Source organism: Otolemur garnettii, unplaced genomic scaffold (genome assembly GCF_000181295.1).
Source record: "Otolemur garnettii isolate 467f Iridium unplaced genomic scaffold, OtoGar3 scaffold00018, whole genome shotgun sequence".
Lineage (NCBI taxonomy): Eukaryota > Metazoa > Chordata > Mammalia > Primates > Galagidae > Otolemur > Otolemur garnettii.
Genome location: NW_003852413.1, coordinates 6134857 through 6153952, shown reverse-complemented (window position 1 = coordinate 6153952; position 19096 = coordinate 6134857). Strand labels below are relative to the sequence as shown.

At 43.7% G+C, this 19096-nt stretch overlaps 1 protein-coding gene across 1 annotated transcript in view; it reads left to right on the top strand.

Moving 5' to 3' along the window:
* The first annotated feature begins 3645 nt into the window (after positions 1–3645).
* Positions 3646–19096, top strand: part of UNK (unkempt family zinc finger) — a 54479-nt gene continuing 39028 nt past the window's right edge. Inside the window, exon 1 of the mRNA XM_023511225.1 lies at positions 3646–3853. Coding sequence (XP_023366993.1) covers positions 3750–3853 — 104 coding nt within the window. The 5' untranslated portion in view covers positions 3646–3749. The remainder of the gene's footprint in view (positions 3854–19096) is intronic.

Genomic DNA, 19096 nt, shown 5'->3' with positions numbered 1-19096 from the left:
CTGCCACAACCCCCATCTATTTTTTGTTGCAATTTGGCAGTTTGGCCAGTGCCTAGTTCGAACTGGCCACCCTCGGTATATGGGGCCAGAACCCTACTCACTGAACCACAGGCACCGCCCAATGCATATACATTTTTAACCAGAAAGCAGTTCCTTTGGTGGGATGTGGAGGGGTTAAGTATTAATAACACATATTTTTAAAATCTGCAAAAGCAGGATCTCTGTTAAAAAAAAGAAATGCCACGGGCAGCGCCTCTCAACATAGTGAAACTCTGTCTCAAAAAAAAAAAAAAAAGATTATATTAGAAGAAATAAGCCTACCATAGTATTAGTATGTCCATAAAGAATAAGTGAAAGATAACTAAATGTGTGCCCTTGTCTTAAAAACCATATCCTGTTAAGTATTACTTCTGAAGAATCATGGCAAATGTATAAAAATGCTAATCCCTACCTTTGTTGAAATAAATGTCTTGGATGGATTGCAATATTCAGCTCTCCAGATGTCTCAAGCATATAAAATGTGAAAGTAGGCTTAAGGTAAGACCAGCTAAGCAAAGCCCAGAAAATTGACATAGAGCCTAGGGCATCTCTACTCCATTGTTCTGACTCTTGGCCCTGAATATTTTATTTTATTTATTTATTCATTCATTTTTAAGACAGAATCTCTCTTTGTCAACCTTGGTAGAGTGCCATGGCATCATAGTTCACAGCAATCTTAAACTCTTGGGCTCAAGTGATTCTCTTGCCTCAGCCTCCCAAATAGATGGGACTACAGGTGCCTGCCACAATGCCTGGCTATTTTTAGAGAAGAGGTCTACCTCTCGCTCAGGCTGGTCTACAACCTGTGAGCTCAGGCAAGCCACTCCTTCGGCATCTCAGAGTGCTAGGATTAGAGGCATGAGCCTCTCGGCCAGGCCTTCAAAATTTTTAAAGTAGGGAAAAATTACACTATTTCACTCATGCCAGGCTGAGAATAGAAACTAAAAGTAAGATGGAGGGTCCTGCTTTGTTCTCAGAACCAGCTAAGAAACAGGGGGACTCTTGGGCGATGCCTCTGGCTCAGTGAGTAGGTGCTGGCCCCCTTTACCCAGGGTGGTGGGTTTGAACCCACCCCCGCCAAACTGCAACAAAAAAATGTCCAGGCATTGTGGTGGGCGCCTGTAGTCCCAGCTACCTGGGAGGGTGAGGCAAGAGAACTGCTTAAGTCCAGGAGTTTGAGGTTGCTGTGAGCTGTGACGCCATGACATCCTACCCAGAGCAACAGCTTGAGACTCTTGTCACAGAAAAAAAAAGCACTCCAGGGAGACAAGGTATAAATTTACATTCATCCACTGTAAGATGATTAGTTGGAACACTCTTTCTCTTTTACTTGTAGTCATACAGGTATATTTTTCCTTTTCCTAAATTGATACTGGAAAGGAAAAGCAACAGAAAATGAGGAAGAACTGAAAATGCCTATACAAGGAAAACAATAGTGAATGTGATGTAGCATGAGGGCTACTGTCCTAGTTAGTTCCTGTTCTGTCACCAATTTACTGAGTGACTTTGTGCAAGATTACTTCTCTGGGTTTCAGTTTCCTTTATTGTAAATTAAGCAGTTCGGATGATAATCATCTCCCACTTCTTTCAGTACTTACTCTGAAGCTCACAGTATATACATCTATTGTTTATTTATTTATTTTTTGGAGACAGTCTCACTATATCGCCCTCAATAGAGTCCCATGGTGTCACAGTTCACAGCAACCTCAAACTCTTGGGCCAAAGCGATTCTTTTGCCTCAGCTTCCCAAGGAGCTGGAACTACAGGCACCCGCCAGAACTCCTGCCTATTTTCCTGTTGCAGTTGTCGTTGTTTAGCTGACCCGGGCCAGACTCGAATCCTCCTGCCTCGTTGCATGTGGCTGGTGCCGTAACAACTGTGCTATGGGCGCTGAGCCTACATCTATTATTTAAAATCTAGTGTTGTAGGGCGGCTCCTGTGGCTCAGTGGGTAGGGCACAGGCCCTATATATCGAGGGTGGCGGATTTGAACCCAGCGCTGGCCAAACTGCAACAAAAAAATAGCCGGGCGTTGTGGCGGGCGCCTGGTGGTCCCAGCTACTCTGGAGGCTGAGGCAAGAGAATCGCCTAAGCCCAAGGGATGGGAGATTGCTGTGAGCTGTGACTCTACAGCGCTATACCAGGGCAACAAAGTGAGACGCTAATAAATAAATAAAACCTGGTGCTGTAAACTCTATTTCCTACGTCAAATCACTCAGGTATTTTGGGAATAACATATTAAGCAATTACTTGGATTTAACCCTAGGATTAAAGCAATACCCTACAACTTTTATTTGTCCTTTTGGAATTTTTCATTTTCAAACGCCCCTAGTGGCTAATCAATGGATTTGGCCTGTTTAGTAAACGACAATGTCTCAACTTTGTTTACTGACAATTTAGCTTCTGATGTAAAGTAACTCTGAGCTAAATAATATAAGTATGTGTCACTCTTAAACACTAACAATTTTCCATTAGTCCCATCCTTCACACCTAAGAATGAGTGTCCTTCACACCTCAGAATGAGTGTCTTTAATGAAACAATCATTAGCTAACTAAATCCCGTCTAATAAAATGTAAATTGGAAACAAAGGATTTGAAATAGATTCAATATGGAAAACAATGTTAAATGACAATTGTTCGTATATCTGTGCAGAACATTCTAAAGCTCGCAGAATCAAATGTCTATGCCTGGGGCAACTGGCTTATTTTATAAAGCGAAGAGCTTTGGCCGGAAGTGAGGAAGGCAAAAGGGTTTTTTCCTAAGAAAAATGACTGACGTTCTGATAAGGAAACTAGAGTGGATAATAACTAGCAACCCTTCAAACCCAGGTCCTTCCTCTGAACATTACTATTGCGATGCTTCTCAACACCCCTGCAACTTGTCAGTGTACCTCAGGGACTATTCTAGGAGGAGATTAAATTCTTCTTTGGCCCTTAATATACTGGAAACAAGTTGGTCAGGCCAGGTGTCGAGTTGAGAAGGGACCCAAATCGTGGAGTTTCAGGGTTGGTAAAGGTAAACGACGCGCCTTACTAAAGGCGCGGGCACAGCACACTGTGCAGTGTAGCTTTTTAGCAAAACTTCCTCAAGCATTCAGCAGGCTGACATCATGCCTCTTAGGTTAGTCCCGCCGCAGGGATGAAGAGGATGTTGGGCTCCAGGTGCATGCAGTTCAAAGGACCATAGTGAAGAACCCACAGTACAGATTCTTAAGCCTTGCTTGGAGGCACTGCTCTGAGCCGGTATTAGAACCGTGCCAGAGCTGTACTAAGTACGGAAGCAAGGTAATTACACTGTTCGCAGTGAAATTACACTTGGAACTGTTTAACAGAAGTCATTAAGGCCTCTCTAGCTCTGAGGCCCTTCTACTCCACGGACTCCAATTTCAAGGAAAAGTTCCCGGGTGAGAAAGAATACGCACCGATAAGAACCATGACTGGACTTCAATTCCCAGAAGCCATCGGAAGCCATCAGCATCCGGGACACCGTCTTTAGGATCCCTGGGTATTGTGGTCCTGTGCTTTGCCAGTAACCCTCTGCCGACCGTAAAATTCCCGCCGAACAGAGGACCACAACTCCCAGCAGCCCTTCCTGCCTTGTGGGGGGTCTTCACGTTCCCGTGGCGCGGCGCAGGCGCACTGGGCCCTCGGCGCGGACCGCGCAGACTGAATAATAAAAGGGGAGCGGCGAAGAGGCAGGAAGACAGGACCATGTCGAAGGGCCCCGGGCCCGGCGGCTCCGCAGCTTCCTCGGCGCCCCCGGCCGCTACCGCTCAGGTGCTGCAGGCACAGCCCGAGAAACCGCAGCACTACACGTACGTAGAGCCCCCTCCCGCCGCGCGCGCACGCCTGACGTCAGCGGCCAGCGTGAGTCACGCGCGCAGGGAGAGCGCGAGGCGGCCTCTTCCTCCCCCCCTTCCTCCTCCGGCCCGGCCCAGACCGGTTCCAACCTGCTGGGGCCGGTCCCAACTGCCTTCAGCTGCCTCCAACCTCTGGTCGGGCCGTGGGGCGGGAAACTCGGCCCTGCTGCCGAGTCGGGAAGGCGGGAGCTGGGGATGCGGAGTGCACACTCCTTGCGTCAGGCCTTCGAGGCCTAACTGATCCTCAGACCATAAAACCATAGTGCTAGGCACCTCGGGGGCAGTACGAAGTCCAAGACACGACTCAGACGACTCCCGTGCAGGCCAGCCTCAGAACCACGTATGAAAGATGCTTAGCGTGAAGTCCTGTCCGGAGCCTCCACGCACTGTGCAGAGGAGACCTTTTGTGTCCCCAAGGCCCGTAGGTTGTCCACGAGGGCCACTCTTGTCTGAATTCACTTAAACAGTTTGTTTAGATAAACATTCGGAGGCAGAATCTTGTCCTGAGTGCCCGTGTGTGTGCTAATCGCGGGATGTACAGAACCAGCTTGAGTCAAGGGACCGCAAGGGTGACGGGTTCAACTATGTCCCCAGGCCCGGCCGAAATGTGGCATTAGTGGGATCCCTTATATATTGACACTACAGGCGTCCAGCAAGATGGAAAATCCTCTTCCTGGAAATCTTCATGTGTCTGTTTTAGGTCGCTTTCTTTTCGTTTTCTTTCAAACCACCTTAAGCACTACCAGGGTGCTGTGGAAGAAAGAAAGTGGAATAAGAGGAGGTTCCTCCTGTCATGCAAAATATCGCTTTCCATTTTCCCTGATGCTCTGTGAGTGTCTCTCATCCCCGGGGGCGCCTGAGTGAGGTGCACGTGTAAAAGGAGCCCCAGATGCTGGAGGTTGGAACAGCATCAGCATCCGGGACACCGTCCGTAGGGATCCCTGAACAACTTTGGTATTACGTTGTTCAGTATACCAAGAACAGGAAGCATCTGTTGGAGTAAAAAGAACTAAAAAGTAGACAGAAAGAGCTCTTGTATATTACTCACAGAAGACTCGGGGAACATTTTTTTACTGGGGATTATAAATTGTAGGAAATCCATTAGTTTCTTTGTGGGATTCTTTGATGTTGGCTGAAGTCAATTAAGCTTCTTGACGAGTGCGATTCAAGTTAACTATAATTTTTCTAATAATGGACATTGCTTTGCTGGTCCTTTCTTCCCGGAGTTCTTTCTGCAGTTCTTCCATTTGTTTTGGTGAGATGATCTCACCTTTGAGAACACTGATGAGTTGAATGGTATGGCCACACAACAGTGTGGTTTTGATTTGCAAATCTGAAAACATCACATAATTGGAACTTCTTTCTTCTGGTCGTTTGGATCGTGGTTTTCAGTAAAATACCAAACATATTTTGAATAGTGAGAGTCTTGGTTTCAGCAACCTGTGTTTCTGTGTTTCGTTGTCATTGGATATACTATGGAATCTATATGTATTAGGCTTTCAGACCACTTTAGAATTGACAGATGAAGCAGGTGAACAGCTGTGTGAATGTCAGTATCTGAGTCCTTGTCCTCTTGATGCTCATTGTTTTTAAAATCTGTCTTTCCATTCTTTGGGTAAGTACAGAGTAATGAGGCTTGGCTGTTGAAGTAGGTGTCTTTAGAATCTCTTTAAAATCAACAGGGGTAGACAAAATGCCCATGCTTGATTGGATGATTGAAGGTTGTAGGTGTTCTATCTCTTTGTTCATATGTATGTATGTTTCAAAAATAGAAATCTGTGGTCTTCCTTGGTAGATTTACGGGCATTCAAAAGCTGTGACCATTTGGAAAACTTCATTCCCTTGTCATCCCAGGTTTGAGATGGAGGGAGCATGAGGATGCATATGATGGCTCGGAATTATTATTATTTTTATTATTTATTTTTAGAGACAGAGTCTCACTTTGGTAGAGTGCCATGATGTCACAGCTCACAGCAACCTCCGGCTCTTGGGCTTAGGCAATTCTCTTGCCTCAGCCTTGCGAGTAGCTGGTACTACAGGCACCACCAGCCCTAGTGCATGTGGCCAGCACCCTTCCCACTGAGCTACAGGCACCGCCCTGAATTATTATTTTTTTAAGAAACAAGGCCTCACTGTGTTGCCCAGGCTGGACTCCCTTCGTGGGCTATAAAGATCCTCCCACTTCAGCTTACCAAGTTGTTGCCATTGGGAGTTAGGGACAAGAACAGCAGCATACGGCTCGGCGCCTGTGGCTCAGGCGGCTAGGGCGCCAGCCACATACACCTAAGGTGGCGGGTTCGAATCCCCGGCCCAGGCCCGCCAAGAAGCAATGATGGCTGCAACCGAGAAATGGCCGGGCATTGTGGCGGGCACCTGTGGTCCTGGCTGCTTGGGAGGCTGAGGCAGGAGACTCGCTTGAACCCAGGAGTTGGAGGTTGCTGTGAGCATGATGCCATGGCACTCTACCCAGGGGGATAGCTTGAGGCTCCGTCTCAAAAAAAAAAAAACAGCAGCATAGCAGGAACAGTTTGATTTTTTTCTTTTTTTAAAACAAGATCTCATTCTGTCACTGATCTGGGACTAACCATGCCCATCTAAGTGTTTTACTTTTTGTAGAGACAGGAGTCTCCCTCCCTATGTTGTTCAGGCTGACTTCCCAAAGTGCTAAGATACAGGCATTATTTTTATTTCAGTATTTACTATAAAGTTTTGAGCTGTGCAAGCATCTTTTAATTCTCCCATGCAGCAAAAATTTCCAGTATTATTCTAATCTGACTATGGCCATATCTATCTCATTGATCCCATTGAATATAGAGAGAGACTCCTTTTGAATATGGGTACTTCTTTTAAGTTCAGGCGCCTCAAATGGCAGCCTTGCCAAACACCACTGAATCCATCAAAAGCAAAATTTACGTTTCAGTAGGCTTCCCTTTCTTACTCTTTATTCTTGTGTTTCAATTAAAGTTCTTAAAGTTCTGTGAAATAGATAGGTAAATTCCTATTTCTTCAGTTGGGAAGCTAATAAAAATTGTGGGCTTGGTAAATAAAAAAAAAAATAAAGTTCTTAAAGTTTAAGCCCTCCTTTTTATAAACCAAAAGGATTATTCATAACATAGTTTGAAGGATAATTATCTTGTTGGTATTTTTTTTTTGAGACAGAGTCTTACTGTATTGCCCTAGGTAGAGTGCCGTGGTGTCACAGCTCATATCAACCTCAAGCTAGTAGCTGGGACTACAGGTGCCTGCCACAATGCCCAGCTATTTTTTGTTGCACTTGTCATTATTGTTTAGCTGACTTGGGTCAGGTTCGAACCTGCCAGCCTCGCTGCATATGACTGGCTACGGGCACTAAGCCTAAATTCTTGAATAATCTTCCTTTAAGGGAAACTTTGAAATAATCCTTTCAGCAAATTGGTATAGCACATTCAACCCTTTTAGAAAACTTAGGTCAGACTATCCTCTGTTAGTTGTCGTCGTTTTTTTTTTTTGAGAAAGATTCTCACTTTGTCACCCTCAGTGGAGTGCTGTGGCATCACAGCTCACAGCAACCTCCAGCTCTTGGGCTTAGGCGATTCTCTTGCCTCAGCCTCCCGAGTAGTTGGGACTACAGGCACCCGCCACAATGCCCAGCTATTTTTTTTGTCGTTGCAATTTGGCTGGAGTGGGGTTCAAAACTGCCACCCTTGGTATGTGGGCCCTGTACCTTACTCACTGAGCCACAGGTGCTGCCTGACTGTCGTCTGCTGTATAGCTCCAAGTATTTGATTAGCACTGAGTAAAATGGTAATGTATAAATTCATACTCTTCCAATATAAGAACTGTGTGACCACCATTTTCTAGGTACTTTGTCTTTTCATTTGACAAAGAATGAATCCAGCTTTATAACAAATCCATCTTGTATATTAGAAGTTTTATAAAAACATTTAAGAATGGGATTTTTTTTTTTTTTTTTTTGAGACAGAGCCTCAAGCTGTCCCCCTGGGTAGAGCGCTGTGTTATCACAGCTCACAGCAACCTCCAACTCCTGGGCTCAAGCGAGTCTTCTGCCTCCGCCTCCCAAGTAGCTGGGACCACAGGCGCCTGCCACAATACCTGGCTATTTTTTTTTTGGTTGTAGCTGTCATTATTGTTTGGTGGGCCCGGGCTGGATTCGAACCCGCCACCTTAGGTCTATGTGGCTGGTGCCTTGGCTGCTTGAGCCACAGCGCCAAGCCAAGAATGGGATGTTTTGTAGCAGTTAGATCCCAAAATGTATCTACAAGTTTAGCTAACTTTTGGCTTTTACTGTTTTATAACAATTATATTATTAAAAGTGTATAGTTGAAAGGTCATAAGAAACTACCATCTAAAATACCCACATTTATAAGCTGGGCAAGGTGGCTCACACGTGTAATCCTGGTACTCTGAGAGGCTGAGGCTGGTGGATAGCTTAAGCTCATGAGTTGGAGACCAGCCTGAGCAAAAGCGAGACCCTGTTTCTACTAAAAATAGAAAAAAAACTGAGGCAAGAGGATTACTTGAGCCCAAGAGTTGGAGGTTGCTGTGAGCTATGATGGTATGGCACTCCAGCCAGGGTGACAGCTTAAGACTCTTGTCTCCAAAAATAAAATAAAATATCCACATCTCTGGCCTTGTTATTTTGTCCCCATAAGAAGTATGCCTGAAAGACAGATTATTTTTGCATTCCTTCAGCTGTAATAATTAGAGTTGATTCTCAGTCTTCTTATTGCTTTGGTGTTAAAGGAAAACAAAATTCTAGTTCAGTGAAGGTTTGTTGAAGTTTTCTGGCCACGGGGTGATTTCTGATTGGTAGACAGAAGATAAATGCTTTATAACCTTGTCTATCCAGGCATCATTTTAAGACTTGTTTCCTAGGCATCATTAACTGAAGATAATGTAGCTGTACTTCCATACATAACTATTTCAAGGCAGTTTTGTTAGTTATACGTTATATAAATGTCATGAACTTCACTTGATTGCATTTGATTGTGTTTTGGAAAATCCAAGTAATGAACATGTGTTTAAGTCATTATTGCAAATTGCAATAAAATTGTAAATATATTACTAGAGTACAACTTTTTGCGCAACAGAAGTCACTAAAGTATTACTAAGCAACCTCAGCAAGAATGAGTTAAATTACCAGTAAACATTTCTGGTCTTTATTTATTTGTTTATTAACTAGAACTAATTTCTTGCAGTACAAAAATTAAGGGTTCATTGTGGCTTTGAATCAAGCCCACAAAATCCCTATTAATAAGTGTTAAGTGCCCATGCTAAGGGTAGACTTTTAAGCTTAACACCTAGTTGATATTTGCTATAATCTAAATTAATGATTAAAGTCGAGATTTGCTTAATGGTTAAGTTTTTTTGTTTTAATCCAGCTATGTTAGATACTAAAGAAGGCTTCCCCACAATCCATATGCATCTGCTTTGACTGGTGGTTTCTATCATCCTACAAAGACTGTGACTTATTGGTGAGGGCAGCTGGACAACTCTGAGAGCAACTTAGAGAAATCCATCTTTGGCACACTCTATAATGGAGCTTCTTCTCTGGAAATAGCACCCCAGATAAGTGCACAAAAGCAAGACACCCTCGTGGACCTACACTTCTCCCGCTCTCAACACCCTGATGCCTGAAGGTGAGGTCTCCTTCCTGTGTGTCTTAGAAGCCATGAACACACTTAGGTGGTTAGAGCCCTGCGACAGGCTGAGCAGCACACTTCTGTAGGCTTTCCTGCCAGACCTTTGCCTAAAGATTATTTTTCTCATTAGGAGAGACTCTAGGTTAGAAGAGTGATGAAAGTAAGGTTGCATTTAAAGTTACATTATTTGAATTAGTGGACTGGCCTAGTGATTATTTTTCTTGATGGGGCACTATTTGCTTAATGATTAAGTTTTTGTTTTGTTGTTGTTTTTTTAATCCAGCTATGCTTGATACTAAAGGAGGTTTTCCTACTATCCATATGCATCTTCTGTATTTTGAAATTGCAACTATGGACAGTTATGGCTAATCCTAGTAGATTGTCTTCCCTTCTTTTAACGTCTTGGATGAATTTGGGGCACACTAATGTGTTATGTGACGATGGATGTTGAATGTAAGTTTCTCTGCCATTCTTAGCCAATGTATAAGCATTACATTAGCCTAATTCTTTAAAATGCCAAGAATTTGGGTTTAGTATCTTCTATAGCCTTCTTGTTTTCTTACCATATACCTACTCTATAGATTCACCCCAGCCATTCATCTTAAAATACCTGCCTGGGCATCAGAGATAACTATGGAGAAAGTTTGGGTAAAATCAGTGTATGGGATAACAGGTACAGGGTTTATTTTGGGGGTGATGAAATGTTCTGGAATTAGATAGTGGTGATGGTTACATAACATGGTGAATATACTAAAAAGTACTGAAGTGTGCAGTTTAAAGTGGTGAGTTTTTAATGCTGTCTTAATTATATCTCAATTTTTAAAATATTATAAAAAGAAAAACAGTGCATTTGAGTTCTTACTACAGAGAGGCCTTTGAGCATATGGCCTACATCCAAGGCTCAGCCGCATTGCTTCAATATGGGAAAGCCTGTGGTTTGCAGAATTCCTCAGTACCCTCTTTTCAGCTTTCTCAGTGGCTTGTTCACTGTGTATCTAACCTATCCTAGATGAATGCCCCCATGTTGTAAGTCTGTGGAGGTGCTTTTGAGATAAGAAGTATATACTCAACACAAGTTTGAGACTCCTAGTTGTCTAGATTATCTCCAACTTGATAGTTATTACAAGGAACAGGCAAATTTTTACCAATGCCTTTATAAAAGGAATGGTATTTAATTTCCTAGGGTGAGTGGGAGGTGGAAAAGAAGGTTGCTGTCTTGCTCAAATGTAGTAGAATCCATTTTTCATGTATTGTGTGATCATTGTAAAGGTTCACCCAGGCATTTCTTTAAGGATAGGTGGTATGTTTTAGGCATTTATTATAAAATGATGTCATGGCTATACTATATTAGCTCAGGTAATCACAACAATTTTTTATTATTTCTCTATAAAATCCCTTAGCTTTCACCCCTTTTTTCTTTGCCAGTGTGTAGAATTTGACAGCAGTATCAAGAGTTGAGGAGGAGAAGATGGAAAGGAGTCTAGCGACTTAAAAATCTCATAGCATTCTCTGTGAGGTGACCGTTTTTTCCTGTTGGTTCAATTTATTTAGGAGATAAAGAAGATACTAAGACCTGTGACAGTATCTGTGTCATAGCTAAGCTTATTTGAACTGTTTCCTCCTCTTTATTTCATAGTTCGCTTTTTGTGTTAAGTTTGACTCATTTTTGTTTTCTGTCAGCTTTTGAAACATCATAAGGCTGCCATAAGTCCTACCAAAATGCCATTTAGCTGGGCGTGGTGGCTCACTCCTATAATCCTAGCACTCTGGGAGGCTGAGGCTGGTGGATTGCTTGACCTCAGGTTCAAGACCAGCCTGAGCTTGAGTGGGTGCCTGTAGTCCCAGCTACTCAGGAGGCTGAGGCAAAAGAATTGCTTGAACTCAAGAGTTTGAGGTTGCTGTGAGCTGTGAAGCCATGGCACTCTGCCGAGGGTAACAATATGAGACTGTCTCCAAAAAAAAAAAAAAAAAAATTAATGAGGAGGGGAGGATCCCTATTCCATCTTCCTATGAAATTTTGGTTTAGTCACAAAACTACCCCCACTGAAAAGAGATGGTTATGTTCTGTAAAAAAGAGGTTGATTAAAACTGTTAGCATGAAGTTTTGTGGGTTAAAAGATCCAAGTAGTAGTTTCTATATACCTGTCTATCTAAGCTGTAATTAATTTTGGTAAGAACTTTACGGTATCTTTGTGATGTCACTTTCATTGTTAAGAGGTACCAGGCATTTGGTGGCCTATTACTTTAGGATTATTTGTATTCTATCTAAATACAAATTGGAGACTTAAATTTCCTTATTGTAAACTAACTTGTATACTACTATAAAAGTAAATAATTTTATAATGAATACATAAAATGTATATAAAATAACCAGTAGAGCATGTTAAAGTTAACGTTTCTATTTTTATTTTGGTATCTTATTTTACAGTATTGTTAATTATGGCCTGTCAGGCTCTGCGCCTGTGGCTCAAGTGGCTAAGGCGCCAGCCACATACACCTAAGGTGGTGGATTCCCATCAAGCCTGGGCCTGCCAAACAACAATGATGTCTGCAACCAAAAAATAGCCGGGCGTTGTGGCGGCGCCTGTGTTGCCAGCTAACTTGGGAGGCTGAGGCAGGAGACTCGCTAGAGTCCAGGAGTTGGAGGTTGCTGTGAGCTGTGATACCATAGCACTCTACCCAGGGGGACAGCTTGAGGCTCTGTCTTAAAAAAAAAAAAAATAAATTATGGCCTGTCAAAAACTCTTCCTGATGTATTTTAAACAACTTCTAAAGAGTCACTAGTGGGTGGCACCTGTGGCTCAGTGAGTAGGACGCTGGTCCCATATACCAAGGGTGGCAGGTTCAAACCCGACCCTGGCCAAACTGCAACAAAAAATAGCCGGGCATTGTGGTGGGTGTCTGTAGTTCCAGATACTCAGGAGGCTGAGCAGGAGAATCACCGAAACCCAGGAGCTGGAGGTTGCTGTGAGCTGTGATGCTACAGCACTCTACCAAGGGTGACAAAGTGAGACTCTTGTCTCTTAAAAAAAAAAAAGAATCACTGGTGCTTATTTACTGCTACTATTGTTTTCCCTTTAGCTCAATTAAGAAAAGCTAGTTAACAGCCAGCATGATGGTTAAGTGTACTGACTCCTGGGTCATATTACGTAGGGTTGAGGCCCAGCTGTTACATTACTAAATGTGGGACCTTGGGTAAGTGACTTACCTCTTTGTATATCAGTTGCCTAAGAATACCAGTAGTACCTGTTTCACAGGGTTGTTATGAAGAATAAATGAATTAATATATGTAAACTCCTTAAAACAGTGCCTAGCTCTTAGCACCGTGTGTTCTTAACAATATTTAGGCAAGGCCCCAAGCCCCTGCTTGTAGTTGCATTGCTGCCTCCTTCAGGAACCTTTATAAAGTGCTGCCTTTAGCTCCATCCACTCTAAAATAGATTCTTCAGTTCACAGGGTATGTGGGGGTCAGTGTTGTCTTCAGAGGACAGTCCTCTCTTTCATATCCACTTGAATCTTCAGTATCTAGTAGAGCCTGTCATACTGCCTATGTCCGATGTGAGGGAGATAGGTTCTAAACCAACTCGCTCTTAGAGGGCCAAATACTGCTATACAGTGTGCAAAATATGTTAATTTAAACATCCATACTCAAATGTTCATAAAATTGAAGGCTTTTCAGACCGGCTGAGTACAGAAAAGCTTTGAATACAGTCAAAAGCTTGAATACAGTCAATTTGGGGGAGAATGAACCAGGGTTTTTAGTACGCCTCGAATATTCTCTAGCATCACTGATGTCAGTAACCCTTACATGAACTTTCTCCTCTATTTTTGCCAGCTCTTTAGGCTCTCTAGAGCAAGGGGACAGTTAAGTGACCAGGGACAGTCAGGACTAGCATACCAACATGCTACCTCCCACAGCTCTTGTTAGTTCTTGGGGACAGAACAGTTCATAGGTGAGCCCCAATGAGTCCCAGTGAAAAGTGGATTGAAATAATTGGCCATTGAGTTGCTTTTCCGCTTTAAAGCACTGTCTTGCTTGAGCACCTGCAACAGTTGTACGTGGGTCCCTGTGTGTGTCTGTGCAGCTATACAGCAGGGTAATTTCAGTTTATCTGAAGGCTTCATACTGGCCCTATGATCTTACTGTATTTAGTCTTTGGCAAAAGACTGGTTGTAGGATCAGAGGCTGCTGTAAAGGTTTAGACAGACTCAGAAATTCACTAGTCACTTACTTTATTTCCTTAATAAATACTCTTGGTTTTCCTGCCAGAGATAATGACAGAAATCAGAGACAAATCAGGATCATTTCATAAGATTGAGAGCCAGATCTCTATAGGCTGTGTAGTATTGTATCAAACTCATCCAAGTATTTACCCATGACCAATTATAGTTTGTTTGTTTTTTTATTCAGAGACAGAGTCTCACTTTATTTTATTTATTTATTTATTTTTTTGGTAGAGACAGTGTCTCACTTTGTCGCCCTTGGTAGAGTGCTGTGGCATCATAGCTCACAGCAACCTCCAACTCCTGGGCTTAGGCGATTCTCTTGCCTCAGCCTCCTGAGTAGCTGGGACTACAGGCGCCTGCCACAATGCCTAGCTATTTTTTTGTTGTTGCAGTTTGGCTGGGGCCGGTTTCGAACCCGCCACCCTCTATATATGGGGACAATGCTCTCCCCACTGAGCCACAGGTCCTGCCTGACCAGTTATAGCTTTATTTGGCCTTTTTTTCTTCCTTTTTCTTATTTTGGGACAGTTTCACTATGTCACCCTTGGTAGAGTGCCATGCTCGCAGCAGCCTCAAACTCTTGAGTTTAAGCGATTCTCTTCTTGCCTCAGCGTCCCAAGTAGCTGGGGCTACAGGCGCCCACCACAATTCCCAGCTATTTTTTTTTTTTTTGTAGTTGTCGTTGTTTGGCAGGCCCGGGCTGGATTCGAACCCTCCAGCTCTGGTGTATGTGGCTGGCACCCTAGCTGCTGAGCTATAGGCACTGAGCCTTTTTTTCCTTACTTTTATTTTTGGGGCCCGGCAGTTTTGTTGTTGTTGCAGTTGTCATTGTTGTTTTAGCTGGCCTGGGCCGGGTTCAAACCCACCAGCCTCAGTGTATGTGGCCGATGCCCAACCCACTGTGCTATAGGTCCATCCTGGTCTTAAACTCTTTCTTAAGCTGAAGCAATCCACCTACCTTGACCTCCCAGAGTGCTAAGATTATAGGCATGAGCCCCTATGGCTGGCCTGAAATTCAAGTTTTATGACTATCTGTAATGAAGATGAACATTGATGGTTTATTAGGGATGCAGGCAAATGTATCCAGTTTCCAGATCTCTGCCAGTTGCTGCACAAGGCTGATGAGTAGTGAGTGATGATTGTTGACTGGCCAGGAAAGTTGCAGGGTCCTTGGGAGCAGGTACTTCTTCATGGTCCCCTCCAGGTCAACACTCAGATCCCGTGTCCTCCAGGCGGAGGGGAGTCCAGAAGAAGTTCACTCTGTAGGCTTGGTGTATGGTCTCTATTGTTGGTCTCGAATCTTGCTGTTAACTGTGCATTTTGGAATTCTCCAAGTCCTGAGTTAGCACCATCTCTCTCTATTGGTTTGTTTCATCTCTCCAGAGGCCATCAATGTCTCACCTATTTGCCTCTTTATTCAAATCGGTGGATGTGTCCAAATCAGATTTTACAAATCATAAATAGGATGACATTCAAACCGTCATTCACTATACAAGAAGATTTACAATGGTTCACGTTGGACCTTAGGGAACTTTTCTGGCTCACTAACAACACTGATTTTTCTATTATTTTGTATCAGGATAGATTGCCTGTCAAGTTGTTGTTATTATCATATATTTCTTTCTTAACAGGTTTTGGTTTTTTTGTTTGTTTATTGTTGGGGACCCTTAGTGTACTAAGAACCAGGTTGCATTGATTGCATTTGTTAGGTAAAGTCCCTCTGGGTTTTTGGCTTTGATTTTTTTTTGGAGACAAAGTCTCCTTGTGTTGCCCAGGCTAGATCCTTCTGCCTCACCCTCCTGAGTAGCTGGGACTACAGGCACTTGCCAGGACTCCTGGCTAATCTTTCTTTCTTTTTTGTTTTCTTCTGGAGACAAGAGTCTCACTCTGTTGCCCAGGCCAAAGTGCCTTGGTGTTAGTCTAGCTCACAGAAACCTTAAACTCCTGGGTTCAAGTGATCCTTTTCCCTCAGCCTCCCAAGTAGCTGGGATAGTAGGTATGTACCACAATACTCAGCTAATATTTTGCTTTTTTTTGAGACAGAGCCTTAAGCTGTCGCCCTGGGTTAGAGTGCTATGGCATCACAGCTCACAGCAACCTCTAACTCCTGGGCTCAAGTGTTTCTCCTGCCTCCGCCTCCCAAGTAGCTGGGACTACAGGCACCCGCCGCAGTGCCCACCTATTTTTTTTTCTTTTGGTTGCAGCCATCGTTGTTTGGCGGGCACGGGGTGGATTCGAACCGGCCAGCTCAGGTGTATGTGGCTCCTTAGCTGCTTAAGCCACTGGTGCCAAGCCTGCTTTTTTTAAAAAAAAAAAAAAAAAAAAAAAAGACAGAATCTCACTCTGTCACCCTGGGTAGGGTACTGTGGTGGCATAGCTTACAGTAGCCTCAAACTCTTGGGCTTAAGCAATTCTCTGGCCTCATTCTCCTGAGTTGCTGGGACTACAGATGCCCACCACAACACCTGGCTGGTTTTTCTATTTTTAGTAGAGATGAGGTCTTGTTCTTGCTAAGGCTGGTCTCAAACTCCTGAACTCAGGCAATCTACCAACCTTACTCTCCCTCCCAGCATGCTAGGATTACAGGTGTGAGCCATTATACCTGGCCCTTTTTGCTGTTTTTAGTCAAGACAGGGTTTTGCTTTGCTCTGGGTGGTCTCAAACTCCTGAGCTCAAGCAATCCTCTTACTTTGGCCTCCCAAAGAGTTAGGGTTACAGACATGAGCCACGGTGCCTGGCTTGGTTTTGATTTTTTTTTTTTGGAAACAGAGTCTCAAGCTGTCCGCCCTGGGTAGAGTGCTGTGGCGTCACAGCTCACAGCAACCTCAAACTCTTAGGCTTAAGAGATTTTCTTGCCTCAGCCTCCCCAGTAGCTGGTGGTACTACAGTGCCTGCCTCAACGCCTAGCTGTTTTTTTGTTGCAGTTGCCATTGTTGTTTAGCAGGCCTGGACCAGGTTCAAACTCTCTAGCCTTGGTGTATGTAGCTGGCACCCTATCCACTGAGCTACAGGCACCGCCCTGGTTTTGAGTTCTAAAAGTAATGAATCACAACTAAAGGAAAGATAAGGTAACCCCCAACATCAATAGTATTGCATGGATTTTTTTTGTCCAGTTTTTCTTTTTGCATATAGCTTGTTTTTCCCTTTTTCTTTTCTTTTCTTTCTTTTTTTTTTTTGTTGAGACAGAGTCTTGCTTTCTTGCCCCTAGTAGGGCATAGCTCGCAGCACTCTTAAATTCTTGGTTGGGCTCAAGTGATCCTCTTGCCTCAGATTCCTAAGTAGCTGTGATTACAGGAGCCCACCATAAAGCCTGGCTATTTTTAGAGACAAAGTCTCACTCTGGCTCAGGCTGGTCTTAAACTCTTGAGCTCAAGCTGTCTACCTACCTGGGCTTTCCAGAGTGTTGGGGTTACAGGCATGAGCCACCGTGCCTTTATTTTTCTCTCTTTCACTTGATAACTTTTACTTTGTACCCAGCTTCTGCAGATAGTCATCATTAATACTCCTTAGTTGTTGGAGGAAATAGAAAAAGGAATTTAATACGTCTGTAGTACTCTGCGCATGTTCCTGGCAATAATTACTAATGGAATGCCAGCTGTCTGCTGGTTGTTTTTTCTACACTACACTTGAGGCTGAAGACTCAGTTTTAGTGTTCAGGTCTGGAAAAAGTCTCAGCAGACATTGTGGAAGGTAGGTTGGGAAATTATTGGTTTCTTAATTGCCAGGAGGGGTATCTAAGAGCTTAGAATGGCTTCTCCATGTTTGCTGGGGTAGTGCAAAGCTGCTTTGTTCAAGGCTTGCACCACTTGGGATGCTTTTTGCTTTTCCTTTTACTTCAGCACATGCTTTAGGATCTGCTGTGGTCCAGCTCTCAGCAGGGGTTCAGATGTGAATAGACTCCCCTGTGTACAAAGCACTCAGCATAAATTATGGTAAGATCACACCAGCTGTATTCACACAGTGCAATAGGAACCTGGATGGATGGGCAGGTAACACTGCTGGGCAGGCAGTTAGGGAGCCATCAGGGCAGAGAAACTATAAGGGAGCTCTGGAAATAGGAGACAGCATGATCAAAACTGGGGAGTTGTAAGGTGGGGCTGTGCTTCATTGAGTCTACCAACCCTTATAGCAGCAGTTGGTAAACTACAGCTTGAATGGTACATCTAGCCTGCTGCCAGCTCGTGTGTGGCCCATGAGCTAAGATTGGTTTTTGCCTTTTTATTTTTTTCCTTTTTATTTTAGTTTTTAGAGGCAGGGTCTCACTCCATTGACCAGGCTTGAATACCATGGCATGATCATAGCTCACTGCAGCCTCCAACTCTTGGGCTTGAGTAATCTTCCCACCTCAGTCTTGCAAGTAGCAGACACTACAGGTGTGTACCACTACACACAGCTAGACTAATTTTTCTTTTTCTTTTTTTTTCTTGTGGAGACAAGAGTGTATGTTGCCCTCATAGAGTGGTGTCACAGCTCACAGCTGGTGTCAGCTCACAGCTCAAACTCCTGGGCTCAGTGATTCTCTTGCCTCACCCTCCCGAGTAGCTGGGACTATAGGTGCCCCCAGCGACCAGACAGCTTTTACATTTTTTTTTTTTTGAAACAGAGTTTCATTATGTTGCCCTCAGTAGAGTGCTGTGACATCACAACTCACAGCAACCTCAAATTCTTGGCCTTAAGTGATTCTCTTGCCTCACCCTCCCAAGTAGCTGGGACTACAGGCACTTGTCACAACACCCAGCTAATTTTTTCTTGCAGTTGTCATTGTTGTTTAGAAGGCCTGGGCCGAACTTGAATCTGCCAGCTTCAGTGTATGTGGCCAGCACCCTACTCACTGAGCTATAGGCTCTGAGCCTTTTTTTTTTTCTTTTTTTTTGAGACACAGTCTCACTTTGTCACCCTTGGTAGAGTGGTGTCACAGCTCATAGCAACCTCAAACTCTTGGACTCAAATGATTCTCTTGTCTCAGCCTCTCAAGTAGCTGGGGCTACAGGTGCCTGCCACAACAAACACCTAGCTATTTTTTGTTGCAGTTGTCATTGTTGTTTTAGCTAGCCTGGGCCAGGTTTGAATCTGCCAGCCTCACTCAGTGTATGTGGCTGGCACCATAACCACTGTGCTACAGGCACCAAGCCAGCTTTTACATTTTTTTTTTTTTCCCGGACAGTCTCACTTTGTTGCCCTTAGTACTGCCATGTCACAGCAACCACAGACTCTTGGACTTAAGTGTTTCCCTTTTTTTTTTTTTTTTTGAGACAGAGCCTCAAGCTGTCGCCCTGGATAGAGTGCTGTGGTATCACAGCTCACTGCAACCTCCAATTCCTGGGCTTAA